Source organism: Podospora pseudocomata, chromosome 5 (genome assembly GCF_035222375.1).
Source record: "Podospora pseudocomata strain CBS 415.72m chromosome 5, whole genome shotgun sequence".
Taxonomy (NCBI): domain Eukaryota; kingdom Fungi; phylum Ascomycota; class Sordariomycetes; order Sordariales; family Podosporaceae; genus Podospora; species Podospora pseudocomata.
In genome coordinates this window covers 2,650,949-2,664,968 of record NC_085889.1, presented here as the reverse complement: position 1 = coordinate 2,664,968, position 14,020 = coordinate 2,650,949, and the positions used below count along the sequence as shown (strand labels likewise).

General features: G+C 52.3%; 7 protein-coding genes across 7 annotated transcripts; 6 read left to right on the top strand and 1 right to left on the bottom strand.

The window, feature by feature from the left end:
- Positions 1-2,638: 2,638 nt before the first annotated feature.
- Positions 2,639-3,508, top strand: QC762_0082440 (uncharacterized protein; the record flags this gene model as incomplete). Its single annotated transcript, XM_062883930.1, has 2 exons — positions 2,639-3,199; positions 3,242-3,508. The coding sequence occupies 2 exons, from the start codon at positions 2,639-2,641 to the stop codon at positions 3,506-3,508; spliced, it is 828 nt and encodes a 275-aa protein (XP_062742301.1).
- A 48-nt stretch (positions 3,509-3,556) lies between these two features.
- On the top strand, positions 3,557-4,036 carry QC762_0082430 (uncharacterized protein; the record flags this gene model as incomplete). The annotated part of the gene is made up of 2 exons (XM_062883929.1): positions 3,557-3,747; positions 3,982-4,036. 2 exons carry the CDS (start codon positions 3,557-3,559, stop codon positions 4,034-4,036), a joined length of 246 nt encoding a protein of 81 aa, XP_062742300.1.
- A 26-nt stretch (positions 4,037-4,062) lies between these two features.
- Positions 4,063-5,612, top strand: QC762_512280 (uncharacterized protein; the record flags this gene model as incomplete). The annotated part of the gene is made up of 4 exons (XM_062891628.1): positions 4,063-4,433; positions 4,789-4,986; positions 5,056-5,443; positions 5,472-5,612. The coding sequence occupies exons 3-4, from the start codon at positions 5,087-5,089 to the stop codon at positions 5,610-5,612; spliced, it is 498 nt and encodes a 165-aa protein (XP_062742299.1). The 5' UTR covers positions 4,063-4,433; positions 4,789-4,986; positions 5,056-5,086.
- A 179-nt stretch (positions 5,613-5,791) lies between these two features.
- On the bottom strand, positions 5,792-9,835 carry BNA4 (kynurenine 3-monooxygenase, mitochondrial precursor). Its single transcript, XM_062891627.1, has 4 exons — positions 7,601-9,835; positions 7,220-7,437; positions 6,738-7,166; positions 5,792-6,681 (listed from the first exon to the last, which is right to left on the bottom strand). Exons 1-4 carry the CDS (start codon positions 7,710-7,712, stop codon positions 5,893-5,895), a joined length of 1,548 nt encoding a protein of 515 aa, XP_062742297.1. The 5' UTR covers positions 7,713-9,835; the 3' UTR covers positions 5,792-5,892.
- fma1 (Methionine aminopeptidase 1) lies at positions 7,731-9,610 on the top strand (the record flags this gene model as incomplete). Its single annotated transcript, XM_062891626.1, is given in 5 exon segments — positions 7,731-7,843; positions 7,854-8,379; positions 8,457-8,864; positions 8,915-9,461; positions 9,513-9,610. 4 exon segments carry the CDS (start codon positions 8,236-8,238, stop codon positions 9,608-9,610), a joined length of 1,197 nt encoding a protein of 398 aa, XP_062742298.1. The 5' UTR covers positions 7,731-7,843; positions 7,854-8,235.
- A 562-nt stretch (positions 9,836-10,397) lies between the features above and the next one.
- Positions 10,398-11,500, top strand: ERV14 (COPII-coated vesicle protein; the record flags this gene model as incomplete). The annotated part of the gene is made up of 4 exons (XM_062891625.1): positions 10,398-10,498; positions 10,675-10,830; positions 10,893-10,959; positions 11,015-11,500. 4 exons carry the CDS (start codon positions 10,398-10,400, stop codon positions 11,105-11,107), a joined length of 417 nt encoding a protein of 138 aa, XP_062742296.1. The 3' UTR covers positions 11,108-11,500.
- Positions 11,501-12,042: 542 nt separating this feature from the next.
- Positions 12,043-13,780, top strand: QC762_512240 (uncharacterized protein; the record flags this gene model as incomplete). Its single annotated transcript, XM_062891624.1, has 2 exons — positions 12,043-13,298; positions 13,383-13,780. 2 exons carry the CDS (start codon positions 12,043-12,045, stop codon positions 13,759-13,761), a joined length of 1,635 nt encoding a protein of 544 aa, XP_062742295.1. The 3' UTR covers positions 13,762-13,780.
- Between the last annotated feature and the right edge of the window lie 240 nt (positions 13,781-14,020).

The window sequence follows — 14,020 nt, the reverse complement described above, 5'->3', positions numbered from 1 at the left end:
GAGCTGCCACCCTCTTATAGCCCGCTTTCCGGTGCAGTAGTCGGCTGTGAGGAGGGATGGATCGTAGTGCCTTCCAGGCGGTGATTGAGCTACTGCGCGAAGGAGTCCGCCGTGACCGGCGAAAAAAAAAGAAAATGATATCTCCAAGTTTGGTATTGGCGTGTATGTCACTGAAACTCTTGCTTAATGTTGGAATAAGTGGGAAGCTGAGTAGCATTCCCTGAGCTTGTAGTCAGGGTTCGGATATTATCGAACATGAATTTGTTCTGAAGCAGATCCTTCCACAGATGGACATCATTGACACAACCTTGAAGGTCGTGGAGCGAGGCGTTGCATTTTGACTGCGCCGAGTTCTGGGCAGTGGCTTTCTGGTATGAATCGATCCCGACGAGCAGAGCAAAGCGCTGCTGTTCTGCAGGGTTGCCCATGATGAAAGAATAGCTGCGAGGAACACGTGGTCTGGGATGGAAGGTTCTGATATAACATGTAAAAAAAAAGGATAGAAGTACGTGCGAGATGAAAGAAGTCAAGGAACACAGCTTCTGCTCTGCAGAGGCCAGCACCTTTTTAAACAAGTGCCTGTCAGTTGAGCAGCGCTTAAGGTACCTACACAAACCTATCATGCGCGAGTGCCCGACGACCGTGGTTTCAGCTGAATATTCAGTCCCGTCCACCAAGCGCCCAATGCCAGGTGCTGCCATTCATCCACACCCAACCGATGTTTGAATGTTTTGATTTGTTAGAGAGTCCCTTTGGCACCTATATTAGGCTGTTCCATGCCGTCGGGCGGATTCTAGTCTCTTGACGGGACTCGTGAGTTCTCATAAATGTACTCTTCCCCCTCTCGACTGCATGAGGTGATCCCTACTTCAGCCAGAACTCCAAGCCGAAAAGCTGCGCCCAAGACCCGAAGACCAAGAGACACCTAAAATGCGCAAACCATTGGGCTCGGCCCAGCCTGGTGCCGCCTTCCAGCCGCAGACTTCAGGCGCTCGAACCGTTTTAGGTTCCAGCTTGAGAGTAGTGCATCGTTCCAGTTCAACACCCTTTCAAGCAAGCACTGGTTCTCCGTCGCGACCCCGCACGAATTATCTTCTACATTTACGTTTACGAAGTGTTGAGCACATGGTAAATGCACTGGAAACCGTTTATGGGTTACGTACTACCGTTGATGGGCTACATGCGGCTTATGCGCTACATATCTCTTTTGGACTGGAGGGATGTCTTATTCCCATTCCCGTGTTATTTTCACAAGGCATTGAAGCTGGGTTTGCAGAGCCAAATGGCCAGTATCAATTCCACAACCTCAAAAATGCCAATACCGCCGCACTTGAAAAGTCAGACAGCGTCCTCCCTTACGATCTTCGCCATCAGTGGTTAGACGTGGCAGGTGTTCTTCTCAATGAGATGCATCTACGGACCGGATCGATCAAAGATCACAACGAGGCCATTGAGCACGCAATGTCCGCGATGAACGGCGCCATGACCGTTTTTCCAGACGAACAGATGCACTCATTGCAAATCTCCGATAAGGAGGACAACGCTTGGGGCACCCATACCGAGATAGGAGCGCCATCCTCCCTGCTATCCAGGTTTCGAACCAATCTCGCGAACTATCTCGGGGACAGATAACTCCGTCTCGGCAACAAGGACGATATCGAGGAGGCTATTGTTCTGATGCGCGAAGTCATCAAAAACACGGACACCTCCGACGACCTTCCAGGCCGTCATAACAATTTGGCCGCATTGTTAGGTGATCGATGTTCCGGGGAAGGTGATCGCGAGGACTTAGCGAAAGCAGTGCAACGGCAACCCGTGCGCTTGGACAACACCCAGGCCGCCATAGCGAGGAAGTAACCAGGTGCGCCATAAACAACTTGGCAGCTCTGCTGGTGGACAATGGTTGTATGACCTCCAACCGACAGCGCCAAAAAAAAACCGACGAAGCCATTGAGTTACTGGAGGCTGCAATCAACACAAGCCCAGAATCGAGTCCCCAGACGGCAACCCTCCTCTACAATCTTGCGCGTGTTCACCTTTTTAGGTTCTATCGTCTCCGCGATGGAAAAAGTCTTCGGCAGGCACTAGACCTGTTCTTCACCGCCTTGACGCAAAGGTGGGCTCTTGTCCACGTCCGAATCCTAGCTGGGAGGGAGTTTCTGTCGCTGCCGGGCGTGTTCGACAGCCGCGATCGCGATCGTGCGGAGGGTGCAGTTGAAACTTGTACCAAGCTCGTACCAGTATCGATCTCATACTCTCTCAATACCCAGGACAAGCAGCGCATTCTTAGTCAAGCTCTCGGCATCGGCTCAGATTCGGCAGCGTCTGCTCTCCATTTCGATAAGGGCGCATCTTATGCCATGACCCTACTCTAGACGGGTCGAGCGGTACTGTCAAGCTCACTCCTCAATCTACGCGGAGGTGACATTTCCAGTTTGAGCGAGTCTACTCCTGAGCTTGTAGAACAATTCACCAAAAGCGGCGCTTTTATTGACGAAAACAGTGCCATGGCGCGCGCTTGAGGGCAGTGGAAGATATCGGGAATCACAGGTACCGTGTCGGGCTTAGGTCTCAATATGCCCGCCGGATCTACAAGGACAAGCTGACCAGAGCGATTGAGTCGATTTGCAAGAAGCCAATGTTTGAGGGCTTCATGAGCCATGCAACCGAGACTGATATGCTGCATGCGGCAAAGGATAGACCAATTGTTGCACTAAATGTTACGTCGCACCGCTGCGACGCATTGGTGATTCAGGCGGACAAGATATCTAGTCTTGAACTGCCCAACCTCGATATCCAATCCATCCAAGCCCGCAGCTCAGATCCACAGTCGGTCGAGACGCTCAGCTGGCTCTGGGACACCACCGTCCTACCTGTGTTGGACTCCCTCGGCTACCATGGTCCCCCCGCTGGCACTGGCAACTCAGGCTCCATGCCACACATTTGGTGGATTCCCACCGGTTCACTGATCGGATTTCCCTTGCACGCTGCGGGCCATCATCTCCGCCGCAATTCCGAGACAGCCCTTGACAGGGTTGTGTCCTCGTACAGCCTGTCCGTCAACGTTCTCATCCGTACCAGACAACAGCGTCGTGACCACCTAGCTGGCACACTGCGGTCGCAAAAGGCCCTCATAGTTTCCGCACCGAGGCCACCGGGTCAGCAGGCACTCCACCACGCCGAAGATGAGGCCAAGGCCGTTTGTCGGGTGTACCACTCTCATGACTTCCCGCGATACCAGGGCGTTCATGATATAGTCAAGAGACTCAAGTCATGCTGCATCTTACACTTTATAGGACATGGTAAAACCGACAAACAAGATCCCTTCGGAAGCGCTCTAATCCTCGACAGCGGCGACGAGCTGGCCATTAACGAGCTGGTCGAGACCGTGCTCTCCAACCCTCCGTTCCTGGCCTACTTGTCCGCTTGCGGTACAGGCCGTGTAGGGAATGAGACTGCGACGGATGAGCTACCTCTCGCTGCCGCATTCCAAGTTGCCGGGTTTTGACATATCATCGCCACGCTCTGGGACGTCGATGACCAGTTATGTGTCGACATGGCCAAGAAGGTGTATACATCTCTGGAAACATCAGAGCTGGACGATGTCTCGGTTAGAACTGCGCTTCACGGTGCGGTCGTTGCTTTGAGAGATGAGTGGGTCCAGCAAGAGGAGGAAGCCGGACGTGGAGAGACGAGGGGAGATAGGAATCTTGAGTTGTGCCAGTGGTCATCGCGAGAGAAGGCATTGTAGGTTCCATATGTACACTTTGGTGCTTGAAGCTGTGCACGAAAGGCGTTCATGACATTGGGGCGATGTGTATTCCCATTCATACCTAGAACCTATCGTTATCTAGAAAGGCGTTTTATGTGTTTGGCCTCAGCTCATTCGTCGCTCATTCATTCTGGGGATTGATAGAGTCAGTCTTGTGCACGCGTGACACAAACGGAGTCTACGTATTCTGTGTGCTGACGCAACACCAGCGCCAGCTACGTTGCGGTCATGTCTCGAACAGCAGACAGATTACAGCAGCCATAGCCACAGCTTTGAGCCAATGATCGTTGTTGACGTAGCCAGAGATCGCTGAAGCAAAGAGCCGCTGCGGCAGTGCAATTGCCCCCTGCTCCACATTGGGCACGACTTGAAAAAGGAAGCCAGATTCCGAAAGCAATGGAATCTCTTGAGATCCATCCATCCAAAAAAAATAAAAAACAACTTTCGTTGATCAATTCACTAATCTTACCCTCAGTGCAGACGAAAGGTTTCTTTCCCACCTGTGTTCTGTCCCCTTCCTGTCAGGCGGTGACAAGGTCAGCATCACGCCAAACAACTCACGACTCGATCGTGTTTATGCCCGCCTTCTCCAGGACCACCCCTACGGATGGGCACTATATAAGAAATTTACCACTGATGAACTGTATCCCGGCTGCTGCGGATACTTTGTGACAAGGGCTGTAATACCAGGGCTTGGAACTCATGGTTCAATTCAGGCTAATGATCTTCAATGGCCTCGAAGAGCGTGATGAGGAAGAAGAAGGTCTAGGAATACAGACAGATCTCAGAGACGCGTATTTATCCATCGTCAGGTGGTCCGTGCCCAGTGGCCTCAGGCCGCTGCCAAGTTCCTCAATATCTCAGGTTGGCCAATATCATCTTCTTAATAACCGCGAAGCCTGTGATCGTCTACCTCACTTTGACTACTGGTTCACAGCGTGCAGTTACCCCTTCTTTCAGTGGCATCGACGGTGTTGTTGGCCGTGTTCACGGTGGTTGGTTCGTTGACGTGTGACATACTTCGACTCGGACGGTGACTGGCATTTCATTGCTGACCTTACCGCTGGGTAAGACCTTGTCACCTCGAGAGGATGGACAGCACCCGATGATGAACTTGTCAGGAGCAGGCATGAGAAGCCATCCAGCTTGATATGGGGGCCGGAAAAGTCCAGATCCGTGATCTCCCGTGAGCTAGGCGGTGAAGTCGCGGCCAAGTAGGATGCCCCACACCCCTGCTTTGCATAATACCTATTGACCTTTGAGGTCTAACCACGCGCTCCCAGCATATTATCGCCAATCTCACCGTCACCCAAGATGGTGTTCATCTGTGAGAAGGACGAAGGTGCGGTTCTCACGATCCAAAATCCTGTCTTGAGACACCGTGTCTGTGACGAGTCGGCTGCCTTGAAATGGGTCAAAGAGAACAGGGTCGAGATGTTAAGGCGGCACAGGAAGATCGTCGAACAACATGGAATCTGGGTTGTGAACAAGACGTATACCACGACTCGAAGTGGCGTTGTCGTTATGTTCTCCAACTCTTCCACTGTCGAGATTGGCATCGGGGCTGCGGTTCCGGGCATGGTGACACTGACACCGTTGAGCTCATGGACCTCCGGCAAAGGTGATCCCGCGACAGAGGTTCATGACGACAGCAATGGCGTTGTGGTGTTCGTGAGTGGGGTACACTTTTTCCAAAAAGCGACTGAGGGCTGAATTGAAACCAGTGGTGGGAACAAATGCCCAAAACGGTAAATTATTCCGTGGAGGTTATGTTGAGCCGGATAGTGATGGATTTGAAAGCGAGAAAGAGTGTAACGGGTTCAGGATACTAGTTGTATAAAGAATACATGGAATCAATGGAATCGCAACCTTTTTTTGTTTCTGCAATCATGTGTACGCGAAGAAAACCGTCCTATGAGAACTGCAATCTCACCTGCTCGCTCGGCTTCAGCGCGAACCCTCAACATCTGCAACACTAACACTACCACTTACCCTACAACTGAAACGACTGATCAACCTGATCGGCATCATCAACAGCAGTAAGATATATCTAACTCTTCATGCTCAATTGTCTCTTCCCATTCTCCATATACGAAGAAATCCTCATGGCCACCATCACCCTACCTATTCATAGTCATATACTCAACCATACTATCCACATTCCCCATCGCCGCCCTCAACCCCACATCCACCGCCCTCCGATACCGAACCGCCATCACCACCCCCACCGCCACCAACGGCCCCCCCAAAGCCCCAAACAACAGCCCCGTCAACGCCCTCATCAGCACCCTGCCCTGGTGCTCACTCTTCCTCACAACCTCACTATACCTCTCATTCCCAAAACTCACCCTCGAATACTTCGTCTGCCACCCCAATCCAGGCAACCAAACACTCAGCTGCTCCTCCAGCCACTTCCTAAACCGATAACTCAAACTCAAAACCGAGGCTCTCATCTCCACATAGTTCTGCAGTGCCAAATCATTGATCGCGTGAGCATCCTGCACTCTAACACGGGAGTACTCATCTAATGCTCTTTCCCGTGTCGAGGCAGGGTCGTGATCAACAGTTTCTTCGTCCATTCGTGCGTGTTTGTCTAGGATGTCAAACAGAATGCGGACGTCTTCCAGACCGGCGTTCATGCCCTGACCGTAAAAGGGGACCATGGCGTGAGCGGCGTCGCCTACGATAACGGCCGAGGAACTGTAGTGGTAGGGCTTGCATTTGATGCTGATGAGGGGGAGGTGGGGGTTGGAGTGGAAGGAGGAGATCAATTGGGCGGGGGGGATGAGATCGGTGACGCCGGGGAAGTAGGTGTCGAAAAAGTCGGGGATGTGGGCGCCCGAGGGGTCGGATTGGAGAAAGGTGTATAATTCGGCGGGGGCGAAGAGGGTGCAGGTGAAGGTGCCGTCCTGAAAAGCGATGATTAGCATGATGTAGGGGGAGGAGGGAAGGGAGCTAATCTTACGTCGCTGGGAATGGCGATAAACATAAACTTCTTCCCTGGCCAGATGTGCAGATGATTAGGCGATATCCGGAACTTGGACATCAAGCTATCATCTTCTGGGTTTTCCTTGGGCTGGATTTGAAACTCGCACCACAACGTGTCGATGTACTGTTGCTCATAGTCCATGCGTGTGTACTTCATAAGGTGATATCGGACTGCCGAGTGAGCGCCGTCGGCACCAATCATAAAGTCGAAATCGATCTCAATTTCCCGGGCTCGCTGCCCTTTCTCCCCTGATGAAGTCCCATCTTTCACCTCGAACCATGCCTTGTTCTTGTTGAAGTCGGCTCCTGTAAGCTTGTGATTGAAGAAGAAGGTGACGTTGGGCATTTCTTCGAGGATATCGAGCAGTCTTTTGTTGAGGCCACCGCGATCAATGGCGAGGATTGCCTGGATAGAAAGGTCAGTATAAGATGAGAGACAAGGAAGTAAGGCCAGCCTACCCTTCCATGGATATCATAGTCTTGGGCTTCCTCATAAAGTTGACCATTTGGTTTCTTTCCGTGTATCATGCGGCCTCTCATGGGAATGGTGGCAGCTTTGACGTGGTCGATGAGCTTTGGTTGGCCTGCGTGGCGCATAGCATTCAAGCCACGCTCTGATAGGGCCAAGTTGATGGACTTTGTGAAGTTTAGTGGCGTCGTCGACGGGTCACGGAGGTCTAGTCATGGCCATTGTCAATTGTGTGCTCTATCAACAAGTAGCAGGAGAATTGAATTGATTTGGAGTGTCGCCAGGTCGGGTGTAAGTGAGAGCGGCGAATGAGGGGCAAGTGGAACGGTCGGTGATGGCTTCAAAAAGAGTAGAAAAAAGCCCATGCTTACCTCCCCGCAGTTCGTAGATTTCGACGTCATTTCCACGGCTAGCAGCATACAGAGCTGCCAGTGACCCGACAGGCCCAGCCCCAATCACCACAATCTTCTGCTTCTTCTCCATTTTCTAGACTCAGCCCGCAACAAAATATCTCAAAAAACACTCGAGTTCTTCCAGCAGTTGTTTCATTCGGGTTGAGATGATTGGAAGAAGTGGGCTGACAGATGCCGAGCCAACTCCACCGGCTACCATCGGCGGGCCTACGCGGGCGTTTAAGACTTATGTAAGCTGCCGGCTGGTACCCCCGCCACAACCCGACGCCACGGTGCCGTTTTTGCGGCGACGAATCCAGGCCCCGTCCACGCGATTTTGGATGGGACCCCTGTCAACCCGGCGCCCTGCACAAGCTCTGTTCTGGGTGCGCCCTGAAAAGTACAATTCTTTGCCTGGTCCTAGTCCCCCCCATTGTTGTTTGTTGTGACTGGAAGCGCAGACCTGACTTGGGCCAGCTTTGTTGAATTCTGTAGGATATTCGACAGCATCAACACAAGCAACAAACTATCGATCCCCGACTCTTTCAGCGCTCTTCATCGCAAATCTTGGTTGCCCCTCCTTCGCAAGACCCCGCAAAAAAGATACCATCACCATGGCCGAAGAACCCCCAACGAAGAAGAAGTGCCTCGGTGTCGACTGCGAAAATGAGGCCAGCTCCCTCCAGTGCCCCAAGTGCTTGAGCTTGGGTATCAAGGACAGCTTCTTCTGCTCGCAGGACTGCTTCAAGAAGAACTGGGTGCGCAGTTTCCCCCTCCGCCTACGCTGAAGCTATTTCCAACAGCGCAACGTGCTGACCTTTTTCTCTTTCAACAGGCCACACACAAGTCCATGCACAAGACAGAGACCAGTATATTTGACCCCCGAAACTTGTTCGTACCCAAGGTGGTTTCTAAACCCGATCCAGACACCGGCTACTACAACCCATTCCCTACCTTCCGCTTCTCTGGACCCCTCCGACCAGTTTATCCTCTTTCTCCCAAGCGCGAAGTCCCCAAGTCGATACCTCACCCCGATTACGCCGAAGATGGTATTCCCAAGGCTGGCCGATCTCTCGTTAGGGCGAACAAGATTGAGCAGCTCAACGCCAAGGAGCAGGATGGCATGCGCAAGGTCTGCCGTCTGGCCAGAGAAGTTTTGGATATCGCGGCTGCTGCCCTGAGGCCAGGCATCACCACCGACGAGATTGACGAGATTGTTCACAAGGCCTGCATTGAGCGCAACGTATGACCTTTTCTCTGTCGAGATTCCGGGCTTGACTAACAAGCAGGCAGTCTTATCCGTCGCCCTTGAACTACAACCACTTCCCCAAGTCTGTGTGCACATCAGTCAACGAGGTTATTTGCCACGGCATTCCCGATAAGCGCGTTCTTCTTGATGGCGATATTGTCAACCTTGATGTCACTCTCTACCACGAAGGCTTCCACGGCGATCTCAACGAGACCTACTACGTAGGCGACCGCGCCAAGGCCGATCCTGATACTGTCCGGGTCGTTGAGGCTGCGCGCGAGTGTCTGGACAAGGCGATTGCGATGGTCAAGCCCGGCACTCTCTTCCGCGACTTTGGCAACACGATCGAGGCCCATGCCAAGAGCAAGGACTGCAGCGTTATCCGTACTTATGTTGGCCACGGCATCAACCGCATCTTCCACTGCCCTCCCAACATTCCTCATTATGCCAAGAACAAGGCTGTTGGCGAGTGCAAGCCCGGCATGACCTTCACCATTGAACCCATGATCGCGCTGGGCAAGTATAGGGATATCACTTGGCCCGATAACTGGACCAGCACTACTATTGACGGCAAGAAGACTGCCCAGTTTGGTAAGCTTTTCCAACAGATGACGGAAGATTCGATAGCTAACTAGTTCGCAGAGCACACCCTACTTGTAACGGAGACCGGTGTTGAGGTTTTGACTGCTCGTACACCAACATCGCCTGGCGGGCCAGTCGCCATGCCTGCTTCTTCTTAAGGAAGGTTGTTGAGGTAATGATTGTCAGTTTAGGTAGAAATGCCACTGCCCCCCAAAAGTGTTTGAACAAGGCGTACCATGGGAGATAGGGTGGAGGCTTCTCGATGAGGTGGCGCCTGTGCCACAGCATTGTTGTTTTATGCACCGGGAAATGTTGCCGAAGAGACACACTGTGACCGTGCCAGAAACACTTTCGCAAAACCATCAAATAAACATCCTCGAGAGGGGAAGAAAAACATAAACTGTCATGTGTGTAGATAATAAATCCAGATAGCGACGGTGACATGTACCCCACCTTGACTCGGTGGACCTCTCACAAGCCGATGCGGTTGGGTTACACTGAGAAGAAGCTTGGACCAGCTGCAAAAACCAGCCTCGAGGCAGATGCTTTCATCATTTTGGCACAGCTTTCCTTGCCGAGACCACCAACCGTCAGCCCTCTCGATCCCATCCACTTCCTCTTTCACCTGCACCAACAAGTGTCCTCCTTTTCTCCTACACCTGCGCTCCTCACCGCGCCCACTCAACACTTTGTCCGACATCTCCGTCAACCGTCTTCACGCCTCCCTCAACCCAGCGACCGACATCGGCAGATAGCGGAGCTAGTCACGACATTCTTCGTCGACCTTCCACGCACAACCCACCTATCCACACACAAGCTTGCGCGCCCGACCTCCTCGTGGCGACCCCCTCTCGCATCACATCCCGCCATCCGTGTCTGGGTCTTTGCGACCGAGTGTTTGTCTTGCTATAAGCAACAAGTCATATCTAAAAACCAACCGTCAAGATGTCGGGCGAGGCGTGGCTTTACCTGTTTGCGGTCATTATAAATGCCGTCAACCTCTTCCTTCAAGTCTTTTTCACCATCATGTACAGCGATCTGGAATGGTACGTCGCTCTCTCCCCTCAGGACTGTCCAATATGGCGAATAGGCCGCTATGTGGGTTATCTGGCTTGTTGTGGCACAACTCGCTGGCCTGATGCGGCTACGTCATATTCGATTGCAGCCTGGTGCTTACGACATGATGGGATTGTCAATTGTTAACATTGTTGCGTCTGTGCAGCGATTACATCAACCCTACCGACCTCTGCAACCGCCTCAACACCTACATCCTTCCCGAGTTTGCCGTCCACGCTTTTATGACCTTTTTGTTTTTGATCAACGGATATTGGGTGCCTCTGATTTTGAACCTGCCGCTTCTCGCCTGGAACATCAAGAAGTAAGTGCCCGCATAACATAGCGCTATGCGCTGCAGGGTGAACGTTAGCTGACATGACGCAGGATTCTTGACAACACCCATCTTCTGGACGCCACTGAGATCTTCCGCAAGCTTAACGTCCACAAGAAGGTTAGTTCTGAAGGTATTTATCTGTCTCGAAGTTGCAGGGCTAACATGTACACAGGAATCGTTTACCAAGCTCGGATTCCATCTCATCCTGTTCTTCTTTTACCTCTACAGCATGATTGTTGCGCTTATCCGGGACGAGGCCCACTAAGCAGCTCAGCTATGATATTCGCCTCGGACCGCCTCACCGTGCATGCGAGCGGCGACGGGACGTGGAGAATGACAACAGCCAACTCGCGGCAAAGGAAGGACTCGAACTACGATGCCCCATCTTGCCAAGGCGGGCGACGAGTGCCCAATTTTATGCGTTGATAATGGAAACATGGCGACATGATTAATGTGAATGGTGGTGGCAGATGATGGTGGAAACGACTGGCTTGGGAAAGCTTTGGGGAGGAGGCCAGGCGATGATGATATAAATTTGCACATGGACATGGACACGATACCTTGCTATGGACGAAAATCTGGATATCAGTAGGCGGAGCTCATAGACGTGTGTGCGCCTGACCAAACTCTGTCTCTCTCTCTCTCTCTCCCTCTCTATGGAACGAATGGCGGATCACGGAAATGAAGAAAGGGGGGGAAGGGGGTTGGGCTGTGGGATGGCGTCAAGGTCACGACGAGTTTCTCCTGTAAACTGGGCTTGTTTGGTTTGGGTGCTGGAGTTTCTTGTTTTGTTGGGGATACCTCTCTGTACACAAACATGTTACGGGGTTTTTATTAATATACTAGACCTCTCTGTTGATGATTAGGTTTCCACTCTTGTGATTTATTGTCTTTTTATGCCAGCTCCGGCGACGTTGATGTCGCTGATCAACGGACCCAGCAATCAGTTGATGTGGTCTGTGCTTAGGGAAAGCATGGGCCAACTTCTGGCGCGCCACAGTGACAACCCTGTCAGAAATTTATCTTATCGCATTTCTGGCTGCTGCGCAACGCAATGCAACTTGCTGTTTCCAAGGTCAACAAATCGATTTGCGACCGACCGACCGTCCTCATCATCGCCGTCCTTGACGATTACCCAACTTCGCGTGATATCTCTCGATAATTACAAACGATCAAAACCATCAAACATAGCGCGTGAAAATGGCCGACTTTAACGAATACCCCCCCGATCTCCCCGTCCGCGACGCACTGATTCTCCGGAACCACACCGCTGCTGAATCCGCCCACGCGGTGGTGCCGTATTCTGGGACGGACCTCGCGAGACCACAGCTCGGTCCAGCGAACCCCTTCAAAGGAAGCGATGAGCCGAGCGTAGGGGACAAGCGAAAAAACGTCCTCACTGGGCGGGCGGAGGAGACGTTTATTAGTGAGCATACCTTTCGGGCGAAACACCGGGCGGTGGAACGGGATGGGGGGCCGGAGAGGGAGTTTGTTGGGAGTAAGAGGATGAAGGAGATGGCGAGGGAGGTGAAGAGGGGACGGGAGGCGAAGGGGAGTGCGACGGTTGCTGATGGGGAGGGAGCTTATTTGGGACCGTGGGCGAAATATAAGAATACGAGGTGGGAGGAGGTGGAAGTGGAAGAAGGGGGGGAGTTGGGGAGTGATGAGGAGGAGGTTGAGGAGGAGGTGGTGGGGAGTGGGACTGTGATCAGGGCGCCGGAGGTTAATTTGCAAAGGAGGGAGGAGGTGGAGAAGCAAGGGGAGGAGACGAGTGTTTTTGAGGGGGGGGAGGAGTTTGATTATTTGGGACGGGGGTATTTGCATGTACCCCAGGATTTGGATATTTCTTTGACGAAGGAGGTGGGAAGTGTCACGAATTTTATTCCGAAAAAGGTGGTGCATGTCTGGAGGCCGCATGGGAGGCAGGGGAGTGGGAGTGCGGTTACCAGTCTTAGGTTGTTTCCTGGGTCGTCACATCTCGGGTTGTCGGGGGGCGCGGATGGGTTGGTCAAGATTTGGGATGTGTATCGGAATCGGGAGGTGTTGAGGAGTTACAAGGGGCATAATAAGGCTGTGACGGATTTGGACTTTGTGAGGGCGGGGGGAGCGGCGGGGAGGAGGTTTTTGAGTGGGGGGTTTGATAGGAAGGTGAGGTTGTGGGATACAGAGACCGGGCAGTGCGTGCAGAGGTTTAATGTGGGCAAGACGCCGCATGTGGTCAAGTTTAATCCTGGGTCGGAGAATGGGCATGAGTTTTTGGCGGGGTTGAGTGACAATCGGATTGTGCAGTATGATTCGAGGGCGGGGAACGAGACGGTGCAGGAGTATGATCACCATCTGGGGGCGATTAACACGCTCGAGTTTATCGATGATAGCAGGAGGTTCATGTCGACGTCGGATGATCGGTCGTTGAGGGTTTGGGAGTATGGGATTCCGGTGGAGATCAAGACCATTAGGTATGTTTTTATTTTTTTATTTTTTTTTATTTTAATTTTTTGCTTGTTTACTTTTTATGATACTGGATACTAACATGGCCACAGTGAACCCGACATGTTCGCCCTCACCAAGTCAACCCAGCACCCCAGCGGCAAGTATGTGCTGTATCAGTGCAGCGACAATTCCATCGTCGCCTACTCGTCAGGCTCGGACAAGTTCCGCCAGAACAGGAAGAAGGCATGGAGGGGGCACAACACGGCCGGTAGCGCCATTGGCATTACGTGCAGTCCTGATGGGCAGTTTGTGGCGTCTGGTGACACTGGTGGTAGCGTCTGCTTCTGGGATTTCAAGACTTGCAAGCTGTACAGCAAGTTGACGGCTGACAGTTCGGGAGGTGCTATCAATTGTGTTGCTTGGTCGGAGCAGGAGACTAGCAAGGTGTTTACTGCTGGTGCCAAGGGGGAGATTAGACTTTGGGATTAAGGAGGATAGTGTTGAATGGTATGCATGGCGGGCGTTTAGGTTTTATGGTAGAGCGTTAGTGGGAGGGGAATCTACACAGGTTGTGGTCCTCGTTTCTGAGAAGGCTCGGGGCTGTTGTGATGTGATTGGTGGATGGATGATGTGTGTGGCGCACCCAGACGGCCAAGACTTGCTGTTGGTTCCTTGACTACACTGCCAACAAACAGGCGGCAGCTGTTCCTCCTCTCTTTTCCCAATGCCCATTTTTCCTTTTCTTTTT

What these genes read in the sequence shown, in the direction of transcription:
- BNA4 (XM_062891627.1), bottom strand. Translation starts at nt 7,712, where the DNA reads ATGGAGAAGAAGCAGAAGATTGTGGTGATTGGGGCTGGGCCTGTCGGG. An exon ending in AATCTACGAACTGCGGGGAG is followed by an intron (nt 7,438 to 7,600) that starts GTAAGCATGGGC and finishes GGCCATGACTAG; the next exon opens with ACCTCCGTGACCCGTCGACG. An exon ending in TTATCGCCATTCCCAGCGAC is followed by an intron (nt 6,682 to 6,737) that starts GTAAGATTAGCT and finishes ATCGCTTTTCAG; the next exon opens with GACGGCACCTTCACCTGCAC.